An 18,943-nucleotide genomic window follows, 5' to 3' on the forward strand; every position below is an offset into this window, starting at 1 on the left:
ATGCCTAAAAGTTGACAGAGTAGTTGATAGCTGGACAGATTGGGGTAGGTGTATAGTATCGAAGCCAGTCTATTGGCGCATTTGTATTAGCATATACCTCCAACGCGTACCTGCATCTTCTGTAGTTCACAAATAAATATGCTTTATATTTTTACCATAAGTTTTTCAATAATGTAATTTTCTCCAGTATAGCCTTCATTTGTCCATTTTATGGTTGCAACGTAAAAGTACACAATTGCATTACATTAACGTTCATATACTTTTTGTTCTGATAAGTTCTAGCATACTTATTGTAAGTCAGTCTCATAGTAGTAAACCAATCTACAAGCATTACAGATTGTTTCACTGGAATTACTAAATTTTAAACTACATGTCATGACACATGGCCCAACCATCAACAGAAAAAAAACAGAATACAAGAAGCCAAAATTAATATAAATTGGCCAGTTCCAAAAATGTGTTAGTAATATTAATCTCCACCATATATGGCATTCCAGGAACAAAAACCGAGTAAATGGTTTAAACAAAAAAAGAGAAGAAGTGAAGAGGAGGGCATAAGCACAAGCAAATGTGTATGTAGTTTAAACAATGCTACCTGGCTATTTTACACACCAAGGTTAATATTTATACAACGTATAATCTATTAGCTCAATAAATGTGTGTGAATCAGAAATTCTTATACAATAAGACAGAGGCTTATTTAATGCATTAACGGTAGAATATACTGAAACTCAAAGCAACCAAATCCATAGTTTGACGTCAAGTGGGTTTGGAATAAAAGCATATACAGAAAAAAAAATCTGCCTTTACAAAACAAAATTGTTGTGGCAAAATCAAATATGATGACTTCAGACTGCTGGTACATTGAAAGCCTTTGCCAAATGTGTCAATAAGACATTTTAATGACTTAAGCCAAAAGGTGTAGTTGCCCTTTAAATGTGCTACCATTTTGGACACAGACCAATTGGATAGGAATTGCAGACTCTGGGAAGCTTGTACCTTCAACAGGGTATGTACAGGGTATGAACAAATATGAAAGGGAATGCAGAACAAAAACAAACATTAAAGAGGAATCATATTTAAGCTAAATTAGTCTAATATGCTTACTTCAAGTTTAAAACTGAAATTTGGTACCAAACCAATTACCTCCATTCGTCCTATCATTATGGCTGCTTATGATTATGCACTGGATGCAGAAGCTAAATCAGCATCTGTGTAAACATATCCATGATCCTCCAACAATGAGCACCCTGCTACATTAGAAATTACCTAGAACACCTAACAGATCAACAAATATGCGAACGGTGCAAAAGAATCCATGTTTTAGAATTACAAGGATCACGAATAACAGACTTGTACCAGTGCACCAGTTCCAGTGTGAACCTGGGCTTAAAGATGAATAAAAGTCTAGAGTAAAAACTTGTATAACAAAATTGATTTAAAAAAAATAAAAAAAAATACGATGGGTTTCCCTTTCAGCAACCGTTCACATCGAGCCGTTCTGACATGCGATTTGACATGTCAAATCGCCGCCGCCAACAGCACTATCAGAATCAGTGAGACGCTGACTTTTCGGCACCACACCGATTCCCAAAAGTAGTTCCTGCACTACCTTTGGTCACTTCGGGGGTGATTTCAATAGACTTCTATGCAGGAATTTGCACAGATGTCTTTAAAATCACTCCCGAAGTCAGACTTAAATGCGGGTTTGAAGTCATAGGATTTCAGCTGAACTCCCACGATTCCAAACTCGCCTTCAGTGTGAACCTAGGCTAAAACTGTAGGATATCCTCATCTAAATTTACTAAAGAGGCATACGTGGCTACTAGCGTGGTTCCCAAAGCAGGAAAAAAAAAGGCTAAGGTTTATTATAAATACTTCAAATTTAGCAGTTATGTCAGAATTCAAAAGACTAAAATCATATCAGGTAAAGGCTGATTGTGACAAATAAGAAAACAGATGCACTTTTACCATTAAGCTATTAAATAAGCCTCATGACTGATTTTTTTATTTTATCAGAAGAGGAGAAGACAGAACAGGGACAGATATACCACCAGCAATGTAAAGGTTGTGTTGCCAGTGGACCATAAGAATCATAGTTCACATCTGAAGCGGATTCCATTGTCATTTCCTCAGATGTAGGCAATAAAAAGCATAGAAATGCCTGCTTAAACAATCATTAGTTGTAACGCATTTATCAATGCTGTGGCCTAATGCTTTCACTATACACGGGATGTACTTAACATTCCTGTGATCACAGAATTCATGGTAAATATATCTGCTATGTTCAGAAAATCAGATTTTGCCAGGTATGGTACATAATAAGATTTCTGTAAATACAAATGGTATTATAGGATTGCTATCATTCTCTACAAAAGCAGGAGGAGTTCTAGTCTCTTATTTCATCAACCTACTTTTTTACTGGGCCTAAATAGGTAAATATGATTAAAAGCTGAGGGACAAACAACAAAAGCAGAGGAAAAGAGGGAATAATATCACAGAAAATGCAGTTCTACATCAATGGCAAGCGTATTTGTTTCAACTCATTTCATGCATTTTGGGGAGCAGTGTTAGTACACAGTGTGTGTACAAACTGTTATACATTCAAAGAACAAGGACATCACTCAGTTAATTTAGTTAAATAGTCTGCAGTCACGTATAGCATGCTGTCAAGTAACATTTTACTAAAGCACATCAGAATATAATTTACTGAAAATGTTAACGAAAATAAGAATACAGAGACATTACTGTTTATGAAACCATAATGCATGCTCAGCTAGCTTGTCACAATGGGGTTTATTTACTAAAGCTAGAGAGGGCAAAATGTGTCACAAGTCTGCATAGAAACCAATCAGCTTCAAGGTTTTATTTACCAAAGCTTAATTTAACAAGCTGCAGTTAGATACAGTTTTCTATGCAGAATTGTGACTAATTTTTCCCCATCTAGCTTTAGTAAATATACACCAATGTTTCAGTATTTAGTGGAAGGTATTCACAATTAAATGTGACCAATATGTTTGTCGCACAGGTGTTACAAAAGCTAGCTTTTGGCAATTTACAATACGATTTAGAAATAAACTGAAAGAAAAACTGAACTCTTAGAGGAAAGAAAGCGTTAAAGTTTGGTTTTTTTTCATCCCTATTTTCAACCATCCAATGAGGCTGGGTTATTCCTATCTATGCAGTTTTACTATGGCTTTACCATCCTAACCATTAATGATCGCAGTTTAAGTGATACCCTTTACCAACTACCTTAATGTTTTTTTTAAGTTCATTTTTTTATTCAGGAGCTGTATGCCACTTTAAGTATCACTGCCATTTTTGTTAATATTTACACTTTCATTCAGTTCAGATATTACAGCTTTGGCTTCACGTCTGACCCACTGTAGCTATGAGAGCTGAAATTATCAAACGCTGAAGCCACAGTGTTGGTCTGTGCCTCTCGCCCTTTGCCCATTCACAGATCACTTTGTAGTGTGTAAATTATTCAAAGAATACAGATCATTCTGTGATTGGGCAAGCAGAGAGAGGTGCTGCAGCTCTCATAGTCCTAGCAAGCCAGAAAAAATAAATGCTTGGATTTCAAGATGTAAGCCTTAGAAACTCATGCTACAATGGCTTTGTTCAGTACGAGTTAATAAAGCATTATTGCCTCTTTGGAAGTAGTTAAAAAGGCAGCATGCTCCAGTCAATAGAAACGTTTTTTTCAAATTCCAGTTGTTGGGAGCATTAACTTAGATTTATTTTTTATTTTTTTAAGTATTCATGTAGCACTAGTATTTTTAATATACACCTAATAAAAGATAAATGACTACAAAGCCAAACCACAATAATTTAACAATAATCAAATGTGAAAAAAATTGCATTCAACTTGGAAAGCGATAAATTCCATATTAGATGATGAAATGGCTAGGTTTAGGTATTTCACTCTATAACGCACTTGGCTTAAATAGGCTACAAACTATGCTTACTTCACCATTTGTAAGGTTCAATGCTCCTATAACATGCACAGTAGTGCATGCAAAATGTCCTTTTTCCCTAGGGTCAGAATAAAGTAATTACTTTTCCACAGAGAAGAGGGATGGGTGTCAATGGATCCAAGCTATTTCCGAGCAAGAGAAAATATATTTGGGGGGGAATTTATCAAAACTGGAGCAACCAGAATCTGGAGCAGCTGTGCAACCAAAGAGCTCCAATTTTTGAAGAATGTCCCTCAAAGTCTGAAAAAAAGTAGAACGTTACATGAAATATGTAAAGATCTGTTACCTAGACAATATAAATAACTGCAGGTATACATGTATATAAAATGGCCAAAAGTTGATCCCAAAAAAAAGTGCATTGCTCAGCTACCTATGTAATGTAGCAACCAGACTATATGGAGTGGTAATGCACCTATAATCCAACTTTATAAACAAGCTGGGTATAAAAATGTGATAGTTATGAGGAAAATGCATATATTCCTATTGCCATTTTTCTGAAATTACTATTCACCAAGCATGTTTAAACATTAGCAGAGAAGTGAAGCAATCAATATCTGCAACTTTATAAACTACTATAACTACACTAGCTGGGCCTGTTTTCAATGCACATTTTACTGAGTAAAAGCTAAACAAAAATCACCATCTAAAAAGCTTTACATATGACAAAAAAATAAATCTTGAATCGGGTCAATATGAAAATGCTTGCACAGATAAATAGACATGCTAACATGAGGCACACAGATTTAGAACAAATACATGCATAGTTTGCCAAAGAGACAGATGAGAGATTGTATATGGAAAAAGTCCATGAAATATTTAAGTACTCACGCCTTTATCTCCCCGTGCTTTTGAATTAAACTTCACAGTCTTCAGTCTGGCCCGTTCCTTTTTCTCAACCCTACAAGAAGAAAAAATATTGTGTTCTGGATTTTTAAATGTCCACCCAAGCAAGAATATAAATGCTTTATATTAATAATTTGAACATAGGTTTGCTTCTAAGAGGTACAAGGCAATAAAAAAAAAAAAATACACCCCCCTGAAAATGCTCTTATTTGCCTTTCTCTTCAGAAGGACCGACGAATGTTTGTTGAGGCACCATCCAAGCTCGGGAAAACTTCCTGGTCTAAAATGCCAACTCTGAGAGGACAATCGTGCAAGTCCTTATGCCTCTGCAACTTATGACACGCTACAAAAAGTTTCAATGGTGGGGTTTGTTCTCCCGTGCAGCCTGCCACATTAAAAAATTGACAAGGCTGTATGCTGCTCCGCCTGCACAGCCACATTATCCATTCACAGCGATGAATAAACCATGTGGCGCCTGCCCTCGCAGCAGGCTTGTAGTTTTTAGTGGACTAAGTGTGCTGATCGGCCCATTCGTAAACCATTCACTCTTCCCCCAGCTTTCTAACTGAAAGCCTGCACGGGAGGTATGAGCGGAATGCCGCAGGCATAGTGTGCATGAGCCAGGCATTGCACCCACAATCCATTGATTATAGGTGCAATGCTTTGCAGGCAGCTGTAGGAAAAAAATAATTGCACATTTTTTTTCTACAAAATTAGAGTTAGGTACCTGGTAACTTTTTCTAAGAAGTCTTCCAGGGCAGCATCTGAGGTAGGCTCCTCCTCCCTGAAACAGGAAACACATTAGTCCACCATTATAAATTTTACAGTCTCACCTGCGTGTCTCAGTTGTATTAAAGTGCACAAGGAAATCTCAGTAAGCTTAAAGCTCCCCCATTGTGCCTGTTATTTGTCGTTTAAGGGTAGGAACTAGTGCGGCCCTGGAAGACTTCTTAGAAAAAGAGTTACCAGGGATCCAACTCCATTTTCTCGAATCGTCTTCCAGGGTAGCATCCGAGAGGATGTATCAAGCAATACTTACTAGGGTGGGGGTAGAGACTGGAGCACCATATGACCAAATGCCTGGTCTTGGTCAGACGGCTGGTCTATACGATAGTGCCTTGCGAAGGTAGTGAAGCTTGACAATGACGCTGCCCTTCAGATCTGCTCCGGAGTCGCCCCTGCTTTCTCTGCGACTGAGGTTTCCCCATGCTCTGGTTGTGTGTGCTCTGATCCCACCTGGAGGAGTGAGGTTTTGTGCCTCATAGGTTATCTGTATGGCCATTTTTATCCATCTGCTGATGGTATTCTTGGATGCCCGTTTCCTTTTGTTAACTCCCTTATATAGGACAAAAAGAGGTCGTTCTTCGCCAATCCTTCGTTCTTACGAGGTGTTTCTTACATTTAGTTTGTGTCTTTTTTGCTTTCCATGGTTTTTGGAAGCAAAGGGATGATGAGAATTCGGGTTCTGTGGAACGTTGAAGAAACCTTGGGTAGAAAGGCCGGGTCTGGCGAGAGAATTTTGTCTAAATGTATTAGGCAGTATGGTTCCATCACAAACAGGGCTTGGAATTCGCTCACTCTCCTGGCTGATACTAGGGCCACAAGAAGTGCAGTTTTTAGAGTGAGGTTTTTGTCTGAGCCATCTTCCATCGGTTCGAACAGAGGGGAGAGAAACCCTCTAAGCACTGTGTTTTTTTTTTCATTTTTGCTGGTCTAGCTCTTAAGTGACTTCAGGAATCGCTTTATCAGCGGATCCTCTGCGAGTCTGGTATCCATGAACTAGGAGAGAGCTGCCACTTGTACCTTGGAGATATTTTTATCTGTTCCACATTGTAGGCAATCCAGAATTGTTGGGATTATCCCTCTGTTTTGGGGAAAACTGTTTGTTTTTGTTGCAGGAGACAAACTTTCTCGTAGATTGCCCTAGTCACGAGCTTCCTGCTGTCTAGGATAGTATTGAGCATCTTGTCTGACAGCCCTTTGTTCTGAAGTCTTACCCTTTCAGTAACCAAGCTAACAGCTTCAGGATTCTGTGGTTCGGATGGTTGACTGGGCCCTGTGATAAAGATTTCAGGTGGATGCCTAATATTGACCTTATGTTTGATTCTGTGCCTAGCAGGATTGTTTTCTTTCAGCTTCATCAAGCTTTGGGATTTTGTCCCTCCTTGACTGTTTAGGTATGCCACCATCGTGGCGTTGTTCGATTGTACCTTTACGTCTCTCCCCTGTATAGCTGGTTTGAATGCTTTTAATGATTCCCCCACAGCTTTTAGCTCTCTTATATTTGAGGAGGCTTGGGACCATCTGGAACTCCATTTTCCCTGTGTGTAGAGGCCCTCCATGTGTGCCCCCCAGCCTAGGGCGCTGACATCGGTGATCCTGACTGGGTCGGATTGAGCCCATTTGCACCCTTCGATGTATCGAAGTGGATTGAGCCACCATTGGAGTGTTTAGTCGGAGGAGGAATGGCCTTGTCCAGGGATGAGTGGTTGCCATTCCACTGGGACAGAATGTAATTCTGTAGAGGTCTCATGCAAATCTGTGCTCAGGTGACGGCTGGGATTGAAGATGTCACCAGCCCTCGCACTGTCATTTCCTGTACGATTGTAATAGCGTTGGTCTCTCTTAGAGAGGTTACTGCTTGCGTGATTCTATTGTTCTTTTCTTCCATTAGGAAGGTCTTGATTAGTCTGGAGTCTAGTACATAGCCCAAATACACCACTCTCTGACTTGGAGTCATCTGAGATTTTTCTGCATTCACCATCCACCCCAGGTTTTGCAGATAGGACATACTTGTGCACGGGTTGTTCTCTAGGGTCTCTGCTGAATCGGCAAAAAACAGTAGATCGTCTCTGTATGGTATTATGCCAATGCCTTGCTATCTTAGACCTTTTAGCGCTTCTGCCATTATCTTTGAGAAAATTCTGGGTGCTGAAGGGAGAGCTGTATATTGCAGGTGCAGAGTGGTTGCTGGCCCTTGTATTGCAAATCTCAGGAATTTTTGACGATTCTCCTTTATGGGGATATGTTACAAAATAATGTAGAGTGGGCGGCTGGGGACAAAGAGAAGGTAAATTTATTAAATACTTTCTCCAGCTCTGTGTATACAAAGGAGCATGGGGGAGCTCATGTCCAAAATGGTGGATAAAGCACCTGGACCAGATGGCATCCACCCACGGATCCTAAAAGAATTGAACTAATTTCAAAGCCATTGTATCAAATTTTTAGGGACTCAATGATGGGAATATCACCACTGGATTGGCACTGGGCCAATGTGGTGCCTATATTTAAAAAGGGAACAAAGTCTTTACCAAGTAACTATAGACCTGTTAGTTTAACTTCTATAGTTGGGAAGATACTTTAGAGCGGGGATAAGCAATTAGCGGACCTCCAGCTGTTGCAAAACTGCAAGTCCCATCATGCCTCTGGGTGTCATACTTGTGGCTGTCAAAGTCTTGCTATGCCTCATGGCACTTGTAGTTCTGCAACAGCTGGAGGTCCGCTAATTGCATATCCCTGCTTTAGAGATTAATAAAAGACAACATAGATGAGTTCCTGCTGGAAAAAAACTATTTAAGCAACAGACAGCAAGGATTAATGAAAGACAGAAGTTGTCAGACAAACCCGATTTCTTTTTATAAAGAGGCAAGTAAAACCTTCGACAGAGGCATGGCGGTGGACGTGGTATACTTGGATTTTGCAAAAGTGTTCACTACAGTTCTGCACAGATGGCTCATGTGCAGGGTAAAGTCTACAGGCTTGGAAATAGTTTGTAAAAGGATAGAAAACTGGCTAAAGACAGAATTCGGAGAGTAGTGGTTAATGATTCTTACTCGGAATGGTCTAAGGTTATCAGTGGTGTACTCCAAGGTTTAGTGTTGGGACCCTTACTTTTAAAATTTTTTATAAATTATATTGGGTCTGGGATCAAAAGTAAAATTTCTGTCTTTGCAGATGACACCAAGCTATGCAGTGAAATAACGTCCTTACAGAATGTCTTCAATTTACAAGCTGACCTCAATACACCGTCTACTTGGGCGACTATGTGGCAGATGAGGTTTAATGTTGATAAATGTAAAGTTACGCACTTGGGGGCTAAGAATATGCATGCATCATACAAACTAGGGGGGAGTACAACTGGGGGGATCCGCAGTGGAGAAGGATCTAGGGGTTTTGGTAGATCATAGGCTCAATAATGGCATGCGATGTTAAGCTGCAGTTTCCAAAGCGAGCAAATTCCTTTCTTGTATTAAGAGAGAAGTATGGACTCCAGAGAGAAAGAGAGGGAGAAAGAGAGAGAGAGATATAATGTTACCCTTGTTCAAATCATTAATAAGACCTCATCTGGAATATGCAGTTCAATTTTGGGCACCAGTTCTCAAAAAGGATACCGGGGAACTGGAGAAAGTGCAGAGAAGGGCAACCAAACTGATAAGAGGCATATGAGGAAAGATTAGAGGAACTGAATGTATTCACTCGAGGAGGAGAATATGATCAACATGTACAAATATACAAGGGGTCCATATAGTGAACTTGGGGTCGAGGTATTCACTTTATGGTCAAGACAAGGGGGCACTCTACTTCTAGAGGAAATCATATTTAATCTCCAAAAACTGAAAGGTTTCTTCATAGTAAGAGCTGTGAAAATGTGGAACAGACTCCCTCCAGAGGTGGTTCTGGCCAGCTCAGTAGATTGCTTTAGGAAAGGTCTGGATACTTACGTAAATGTACATAATATAACCGAGTACTAACATTTATAGGTAAAGTTGATCCAGGGAAAATCAGATTGCCTCTCCGCGGATCAAGAAGGATTTTTTTCCCCTGCTGTAGCAAATTGGATCATGCTCTGCTGGGGGTTTTTGCGTTCCTCTGGATCAACTGTTGGAATAGAATTGGGTCTATGGGATGGTTTTCAATTGATCTTTTTTCCTTTATACAAAATTTTCATTTATACCAGATTCAGTTCATAGTACAATTATTCCAGCATGAAAAGCAAAATTATAGAACCTTGTTTAACATTTATAAGCTTCTTGATCCTAAAAATGTTAAAACATTTGTCATCCCATTGACTCAATCTTCCTTTCTTCCATACACATTCATCCTATTGCCTTCTTTTCTCCCCAAGAGGAAAAAAAAATAAAAAATTCTCTCCTTCCTCATAACTCTATTTTCTATGTTATGATGCCAGTCGATTATCCTTACTATTAATGCTGCCTGTAGGCATTTAGTAAAGTCAGGCAAGGCCAGTCCTCCATTTTCCTTTGTTCCAATTAATGTCTCCTTTTTATTCTTGGGACTTTTTGTGCCCAAATGAAACTACCCATTGCTTTTCGTAATTGTATCAATTTTTTTGGGGGAGTCATAGGTATAGTTTGAAATATGTACAATAGTTTAGGTAGTATATCCATTTTTACTACATTAATTCTTCCCATCTGCAAATTAATTATTTTATCATACTTTTTAAAAAGTTATCGCTTTTTTTTTTATTATTAAGTATAATTAATTTCTTTTAACATAGTCAAATTCGTTGGAATATATATATCCCTAAATATTTAAATTGCCTCTTTCTGTCATTTAAAGTGAAAGTTTTTTTGGAGAAGCCTTTGTGTTTCTCCTGTCAATGAAATATTTATCATTTCAGATTTATCGTAAGTCACGTTGTAATTACTTAACTTACCAACATTTTGAAGTTCCTGTATTAAATTTGGTATTGATACAATCGGGTTGGTAATTAATATTAATAAATCACCTGCATATACTGCCATTTTGTATTCTTGTTCTTTAATACTTATCCACTGAATATTTTTATTTTCCCGTATTGCTGTAGTAAGATGTTCCATTACCAATATGTATATGGGATTGTACGATATTTTTTATTTTATTTTTTTACAGTTGAACTGGATGTTTTTTTTTCAACCTGACTAACTATGTAGGCATTCTGCAAGTCTATTGTTGCCATAAATGTCTCCTGTGGTAGGATGTTGCTGATCGAGAAAATAGACTCCATTCTGAATTTTTTGTATTTTATTACTCTGTTGAGTGGCTTGAGGTTCAGTATGAGCCTTAGCTTGCCTGATGTTTTTTTCTTTGCAAAGATATGGGAATAAAACCCCCTTTGTTCCTTTTGAGGTACATGGCGAATCACTTTCGGATCTAGTAGCTTTTCCAGGGACTCTAAGATTTAAGGTGCCCGCGTCGTCAAAGGCTAAGTCAGATTTATTTGTGACATCCATTTTATGGTATTTAGCCCAGGTTTTAAAGTCTGTCTCTGCAAATGTATATCTTACGCTCGCAGTTGGTATGAACAGTTTTCTCTCTGGGTCTTCCCACTCCGACGATATCTTTGAGAGTTTGGTGTACAGGAAATGTTCTAGGTTTCCTGGGTTGTAGCCCTTTATACATAGTGTGAGCTCTGTGGCTTTTTGCCCCAGCTTGCTAGCTAGCTTCCGTGTCTTCTGAGAGAAATAAGTTGCCCTCTGAAGTCGGGTCTTCCTTGTCAGAGTAAAGTCTATCCTCCGATTCGGATTCGTCCGAGTCATCCTCTTGTTCCTGTCGTTCTGCCTGCTCCCCGTTACCTGAAGGGATGCATGTACTGCTGGTAGATGGGGTACTGGCCCGACTGGCATTTGTTGGCGCTTCTAACGTCTTTATTGATGAGCATAGCGGTGCCATGGTGTTCTTTATTTCTTTTTTAAAAGAGCTGAGCAGATCTTTCAGGTAACCTCACGACTCTTTAGCCACCACATTGTCTAAGCATTTTTGGCATAGTTTTTTTTTCCCATTCAGGTGAAAACTGGTGACTGCACGAAGCACATGTTTTGTTGCTTTTAGTTTTCCTTTCCTCTGGTGTCCTTGCCTGAAATCAAGCACAAAAGGGTCCCCGTGAGGAAGGTGGTTTTAGTGAGGTTAAGACAGAGGTGACCCTGGAGTATTCTGGCTTACCTTGGAGCTGTCCTGGCTTGCAGGATCTGCAGGGCAGGGTGGAGAAGCATCAGACAGGGCAAGGCATCCTTATTGCTAGAAAACAGATCACCAGCAATGCCAGATTGAAGCAGCAGCAGGTCCCTCCAGCATGCGGTATGGGGAAAAATGCCAGTGCATTGGTTTCAGACTGGGGGGATGATTGCAGACCTCCCTGAAGGGGTGAAATCTCAGGCAGAGCAAGTTTTTGCTCAAATTTGCTGCTCCTGCTCGTCCTCCCAAGGCCCACTGGGCTGAATGGGATGCTGGCAGGGGGTCTCCTGCAAATAGCACAGAGACTAGGTAAAATAATAAAACGTTTCTTTGCAGCTCCTGTGGGTCTGGAGGAAACACAAAACAGGCACGCAGGTGAGACTGAAATTTATAATGGTGGACTAATGTGTCTCCTGTTTCAGGGAGGATGAGCCATCTCTCAGATGCTGCCCTGGAAGACAATTCGAGAAAATATGTTTATTATGTTTTTTCTTAAAGGTGAACTTATCCTTTAACCACTAGAGGCCCGCGCTATAGTCAAATGACAGCTACAGTGCGGGACTGAAATAGCCTCAATAGACGTCCTCCCCTTTGCACGCGCAATGCATGCCCCCTGCGCGCTGTTGTCACTGAGATTCTGTGGATCACAGATCAGTGTAAGGGGCAGGTCCCAGCCCCTTACCACGTGATCAGCTGTCAGCCAATGACAGCTGATCACACGATGTAAACAAAGGATCAGTAATCTTTTTTTCTCCTCACGCTTTCAGAAGAAAAAAGCCGATCACCGGCTTGTTTACAAGGGACATCAGTCCCAAAGAGAAAGGAGGCACCAGTGATGCCAATCAGTGTAACCCACCAGTGCCACCTATCAATGCCACCCACCAGTGCCACCTATCAATGCCACCCACCAGTGCCCACCAGAGTAGTAGTAGTAGTATTGATAGTAGGGAAGTGATAGTAGTAGTACCATCACTTCCCCAGAGTAGTACAGTATCACTATGGTAACACTGTACTGCTGTGCTCTGGTCACAGTATGTTCAAAAAAACTAAAAACAATTAGAATGTTACCAGTGTCTCGGATTACTGCCACACCAGTCATATGGTGACACTGTACTGCTCTGGTTACAGTATGTACAGTATCTCACAAAAGTGAGTACACCCCCTCACATTTTTGTAAATATTTTATATCTTTTCATGTGACAACACTGAAGAAATTACACTTTGCTACACAAAGTAGTGAGTGTACAGTTTGTATAACGGTGTAAATTTGCTGTCCCCTGAAAATAACTCACACAGCCATTAATGTCTAAACCGCTGGCAACAAAGGTGAGTACACCCCTAAGTGAAAATGTCCAAATTGGGCCCAAATTGTCAATATTTTGTGTGGTCACCATTACTTTCCAGCACTGCCTTAACCCACTTGGGCATGGAGTTCTCCAGAGCTTCACAGGTTGCCACCGAACTCCTAATCCACTCCTTCATGATGACATCACAGAGCTGGTGTATGTTAAAGAACTTGCGCTCCTCCACCTTCCGTTTAAGGATGCCCCAGAGATGCTAAATAGGGTTTAGGTCTGGAGACATGCTTGGCCAGTCCTTTACACTCAGCTTCTTTAGCAAGGCAGTGGTCGCCTTGCAGGTGTATTTGGTGTCAGCCCAGTCTACGAAGGAGGAGGGGGGGGGGCAGGATCATGCTGTGCTTCAGTATGTCATAGTACATGTTAGCAATCATGGTTCCTTCAATGAGCTGTAGCTCCCCAGTGCTGGCAGCACTCATGCAGCCCCAGACCATGACACTTCCACCACCACGCTTGACTGTAGGCAAGACAAACTTGTCTTTGTAGGCCTCAGCTGGTTGCTGCCACACACGCTTGACACCATCTAAATCAACATAGGTTTATCTTGGTCTCAGACCACAGGACATGGTTCCAGTAATCCATGTCATTAGTCTTTAGAAGCGGCTTTCTTCTGGGATGACAGCCATACAGACCAACTTGATGCAGTGTGCAGCGTATGGTCTGAGTGCTGACAGGCTGAACCCCCCCCCCCTCTGCAGCAATGCTGGCAGCACTCACATGTCTATTTCCCTAGGAAAAAGAGAGAGACCCCCCAGATGGGACTTTAAAGGCCAAACCACAGTATAGGTATAACAAATATGTTTTATTCGGACAAAGTGAACCTGTTGACATTGGCACAGAACGCACATAGAGCAACTAAGTACATAAAAACATAAAAAGCATATTCCATATCCATATGGAATCACCAAAAAATATATTAAAGCGTGTGCCAAATGGCAAAGAGGAAAAACATAACAATACAATACACAACAAAAGAACTGTAACATCAAATACACTCTCCAACTGGTAGATAATGCCCGACGTGTTTCTGGTTCTTATCAAACCATCATCAGGGGCTTCAGGAGTGGTTATTATGCGAGATTTGGCATTCGCTGATAAGGTAGGTGTAGGTCTCCCCAATGTTGTTCATGTGCATGGATTCAATGCACGAGAAGGTAAATAGTGGTAGCTTCACATGGAACACTCCCAAAAGAATATATGGAGCTAGGGTAAGGTCCAAGGCCTGCTGATTGGTATACAGACAGGTAGTTATCCAGATGTCCATGAAAATCCTAGGACACAATTTCTGTGTTGGTCAAAGTAGACCTGGGAGGTTGTGAGGATCGCTCAAGGCGTTATCCCCAAAGTGTGGATGGGTGTGATGGCTGTGTCTGATACTGGGGCCCCAGTATCAGACACAGCCATCACTCAGCAGATCGGTAATTCACTGACTGCTGAAAGGATTATATGTCTCAGACAGATATTGGTTTCTTTCTTTTTAACCAACCGTTTTGCATATGGATTATGTGAATTTTAAACGCCGATGTCCACTGCAGCAACTTTTAATAAAGAGGTTTTTATGAACTTTATCAAACGTAATGCACTATGAAGCCTCTTTTTTCCTCCAATTAAACCTGCTAATCATGCCATCCCTGGGAGAGCTGTGAACGAGTGGAGTAGAGTTGATCATCAGTGTTCCTGTGAACTAAAGAGGATGGATCCACCTTTCCTGCACTCCTGTGATCCATGGAATCTGCACTATATGCCTGTATGATCTCTCCTAACAGAGATCCATCTTTCATGGTAAGGGGCCAACTTGCCCGAATATTATGTTGTGTCTCTGCATGCGGATGTACATGTATGCCCTGGAAGATCCAATTATATCACCTGTGAAGCCAGCTATTTTTCATCTGTTTTAGTGGACTTTTATGTCTCCAGCTATCCGTACTTGAGATTGCTACAATCTCTTGATGGATATTAGCAATTCTATTGTAGAATTTATTTTTATTTTTTTTTCAAACTTTTGTTCACCTTTGTGTGTTTTGTTTTTTTAATCACCATATATTCATATAAATTTGGGGGTTGCGCTATTTTTTCACTGCTTTTTATACTGTGGTTTGGCCTTTAAAGTCCCATCTGGGGGGTGTCGCTCTTTTTCCTACACACCAGGGATGCGGCCAACACCACTACTATTGGATCCAGCAGCACCTCCTCCTATGTCTATTTCCCAAAGACAACCTCTGGATAGGACGCTGAGCACATGCACTCAACTTCTTTGGTTGACCATGGCGAGGCCTGTTCTGAGTGGAACCTGTTAAACCGCTGTATGGTCTTGACCACCGTGCTGCAGCTCAGTTTCAGGGTCTTGGCAATCTTCTTATAGCCTAGGTCATCGTTATGTAGAGCAACAATTCTTTTTTTCACATCCTCATAGTTCTTTGCCATGAGGTGACGTGTTGAACTTCCAGTGACCAGTAAGAGAGAGAGAGTGATATCACCAAATTTAACACACCTGCTCCCCATTCACACCCAAGACCTTCTAACACTAACTAGTCGCATGACACCGTGGAGAGAAAATGGCTAATGGCCAAGTGGGACATTTTCACTTAGGAGTGTACTCACTTTTGTTCCCAGCGGTTTAGACATTAATGGCTGTGTGTTATTTTGAGGGGGACAGCAAATTTACACTGTAATACAAGCTGCACACACAATACCTTACATTGTAGCAAAGTAATTTCTTCAGTGTTGTCTCATGAAAAAATATAATAAAACATTTACAAAAACGTGAGGGGTGTACTCACTTTTGTGAGATACTGTAAAACAAAAAATTGTGAAACAAATTTTATCTAATTTCTTTGTTTTCAAAGACTCACCATGCATCTTACCAAATATCTGGGACTGTCTACTTTCCAAAAAGGGGTATTTGTACTGTTCTGGCATTTTAGGGCTTCAAAAATAAGATGGGCAGTCAGTGCATCAGGATTGATCGATTTTCTACTACAGGCATACCCCACTTTTAAGTACACAATGGGACCAGAGCATGTATGTAAAATGAAAATGTACTTAAAGTGAAACAATACCTTTTTTCACTTCTAGGGTGTAGTGGGGGGTCAGGGGCTGTAGTGGGGGTGTCAGGAGCTGTAGTTGATGTCTCAGGAGCTGTAGTGGGGGTGTCAGGGGCACACTGGAACAGGGCGGGCTATGCACTCGGAGCTTCAGCTCCTTTTACTGCGGCTGCAAAATGTCTGTACAGTACTTGTAAGGCACTTTACATACACTTGCGGGTATGTCCTTACTCGCGAGTGTATGTAAAGTGAGTGTACTTAAAGCGGGGTATATCTGTATATATACACATACACATCATAGTTTGTTGACTCCAACGTTCCTACAGACTATTATATACTGACTTGATTATTCTTACAAAAGAAATGTAGCATAATGCATTTTGGCCTAAAATTTATGGAGAAGTATTGGCAACATTTTATAACAGAAGCCAAGAAAAAAATGCTTTTTTTTTTAAATGTCGGTCTTTTTTCATTTATTTAGCAAAAAATTAAAACCCAGGGGTGATTAACTACCAAAAGAAAATGGTCTCAATAAACGATAAAAATTAGATTTGTACATTTGTTGTATGACCGAGTAATTGTCAGAGTGTGACAGCACTGAAATCTGCTGAAATTGGGGTCGGCAGGAAGGCGGTGAAAGTATCCAGTATTTAGCTGGTTAAAGTACTGAATCCCTTCAATTACCATCATGTCCACAGCCGAAGGACAATGTTCTGTAGTGCTATATAAAAAAATTGAACTTAAAGCAGTGTTCCACCCTAAAAATGAACTTTCTATTAACAGCTTGCTTTTAATGTAAAAAAATAAATAAATATATAAATATACTCACTTCTAACTGGCAGTTACTAGGCAGATTTCGTAATCTGCCTAGTTCCTGGTCCTAGGTGGTTCAACTTCCTGTCCTAAGACCCCATTGCCTCCTGGGAAATGATGACACTCTTTTTCAAGGAGTCTTTGGGCATTACTGTGCATAAAAATCGCCCAGCATGCATCTCTCCCTGTAAACCAGGAAGAAAAAGGAACTGGGCTTCACATGCCCACACATATGATGGATACGGCCACAACATGAGCTGGAGGATATAAAGCAATGATTTCTGGAGCGATTGGGGAGCTATAAATATGTTTTAGGAACTATTTAATGTGATTAATTTTATCTTGCAAAAAAAATAAAAAGTTATGCCCGGAAACCCCGCTTTAGGTGTGAAAAGAACTCGGATTTAAATTTCTGCTATGATTAATATGCATGCTTTTTGATAAAACAAAAATGCCTGCAATGCTAAAATTAACAGGTCAACAAGGAGCAAATAAGAAGTTCACCGACATTGTACGTAACTACTTGCTGGAATATTTAATACAGGAAATTAATGGAAAAACATTTTTTGATGTATGACAATTCACAACTTTACCTCAGGCCTTTATACTCACAAATTATTTAAACTCTTGAAGAATTACAGAAGCACAAAAGAAAAAATAAAGTCTGTGCTGTACCTGCGCTTGCTAGGAATGACGCCAATTTCTTCACTCTCCCCATCTGCAGTGACTTGCCGTGCTTGCCACCATTCATCATCGGAAGCATTGACCACATGCAGAATGTCACCAAACTTGAAATTAAGTCCTTGGCTGGGAAGGCCACTGTCTTTAGTCTTGTCATAATCAAACAGTGCTCTAAATAATAACCAAAAGTTCATTAACAAATGAAAAGTATGATTAACAATATTATATATATATATATATATATATATATGAAAAACAATCAAGGCACACAGTAATCTACAGAAACATTTAGAAATCACAAATCACAGTTTATATAAACAACTAAAAGCCTATTTGGTATTGGCAGCACATTGTGAAAGCACATCACTGTAGTCACACTTCCCCCATCCCTGTAGGGATGCTTGGCATTTTTTCGATAAAATAGTTTTGCTTTATACTAAAGCAAAACTAATTTTATCGAGAAAAAACGCCAAGCATCTTTACAGGGATGGGGGAAGTGTGACTACTTACAGTGAAGGAAAAAAAAGTATTTGATCCTCTGCTGTTTTTCTACGTTTGCCCACTGACAAAGAAATGATCAGTCTATAATTTTAATAGTCTATTTTAACAGTAAGACAGAACAAAAATATTCAGAAAAACACATTTCAAAAAAGTTCTAAATTGATTTGCATTTTAATGAGTGAAATAAGTATTTGATCCTTTATCAAACAGCAAGATTTCTGGCTGCCAGGTATCATCTATACAGGCAACAAGTCTTAAAGGGGGTGCTCCTAATGTCAGCTTGTTACCTGTATAAAAAGACACTTGACCAAAGAAGCAATCAGATTGCAATCTCGCTACCATGGCCAAGACCAAAGAGCTGTCCAAGAACATCAGGGACATAATTGTAGACCTACACAAGGCTGGAAGGGGCTACAAGATCATCGTCAAGCAGCATGGCGAGGGGTTGACAACAGTTGATGCGATTATTCGCAAATGGAACAAAAAATAACTGTCGATCTCCCTCGGTCTTGGGCTTCATGCAAGATCTCACCTCGTGGAGTTTTAATTATCATTAGAACGGTGAGGAATCAGCCCAGAACTACATGGGGAGAATTTAGTCAATGATCTCAAGGCAGCTGGGGCCATAGTCACCAAGAAAACAATTGGTAACACACTACATCATGAAGAACTTCTTGCAGTGCCTGCAAGGGCCCTCTGCTCATGAAAGCACATGTACAGGCCTGTCTGAAGTTTGCTAATGAACATCTGAATGATTCAGAGGAGAACT

General features: G+C 40.1%; 1 protein-coding gene across 19 annotated transcripts in view; it reads right to left on the reverse strand.

Moving 5' to 3' along the window:
* DLG1 (discs large MAGUK scaffold protein 1) overlaps positions 1-18,943 on the reverse strand; it is a 370,222-nt gene that overhangs the window by 76,694 nt on the left and 274,585 nt on the right. For all 19 annotated transcript variants that reach the window (XM_040349479.1, XM_040349474.1, XM_040349473.1 and 16 more), the window contains 2 exons: positions 17,668-17,844; positions 4,809-4,878 (listed from right to left, as the gene is read on the reverse strand). In XM_040349479.1, the coding sequence (XP_040205413.1) occupies positions 4,809-4,878; positions 17,668-17,844 (247 nt within the window). The remainder of the gene's footprint in view (positions 1-4,808; positions 4,879-17,667; positions 17,845-18,943) is intronic.

Source organism: Rana temporaria, chromosome 4 (assembly GCF_905171775.1).
Source record: "Rana temporaria chromosome 4, aRanTem1.1, whole genome shotgun sequence".
In the NCBI taxonomy this organism is placed as follows: Eukaryota; Metazoa; Chordata; class Amphibia; order Anura; family Ranidae; genus Rana; species Rana temporaria.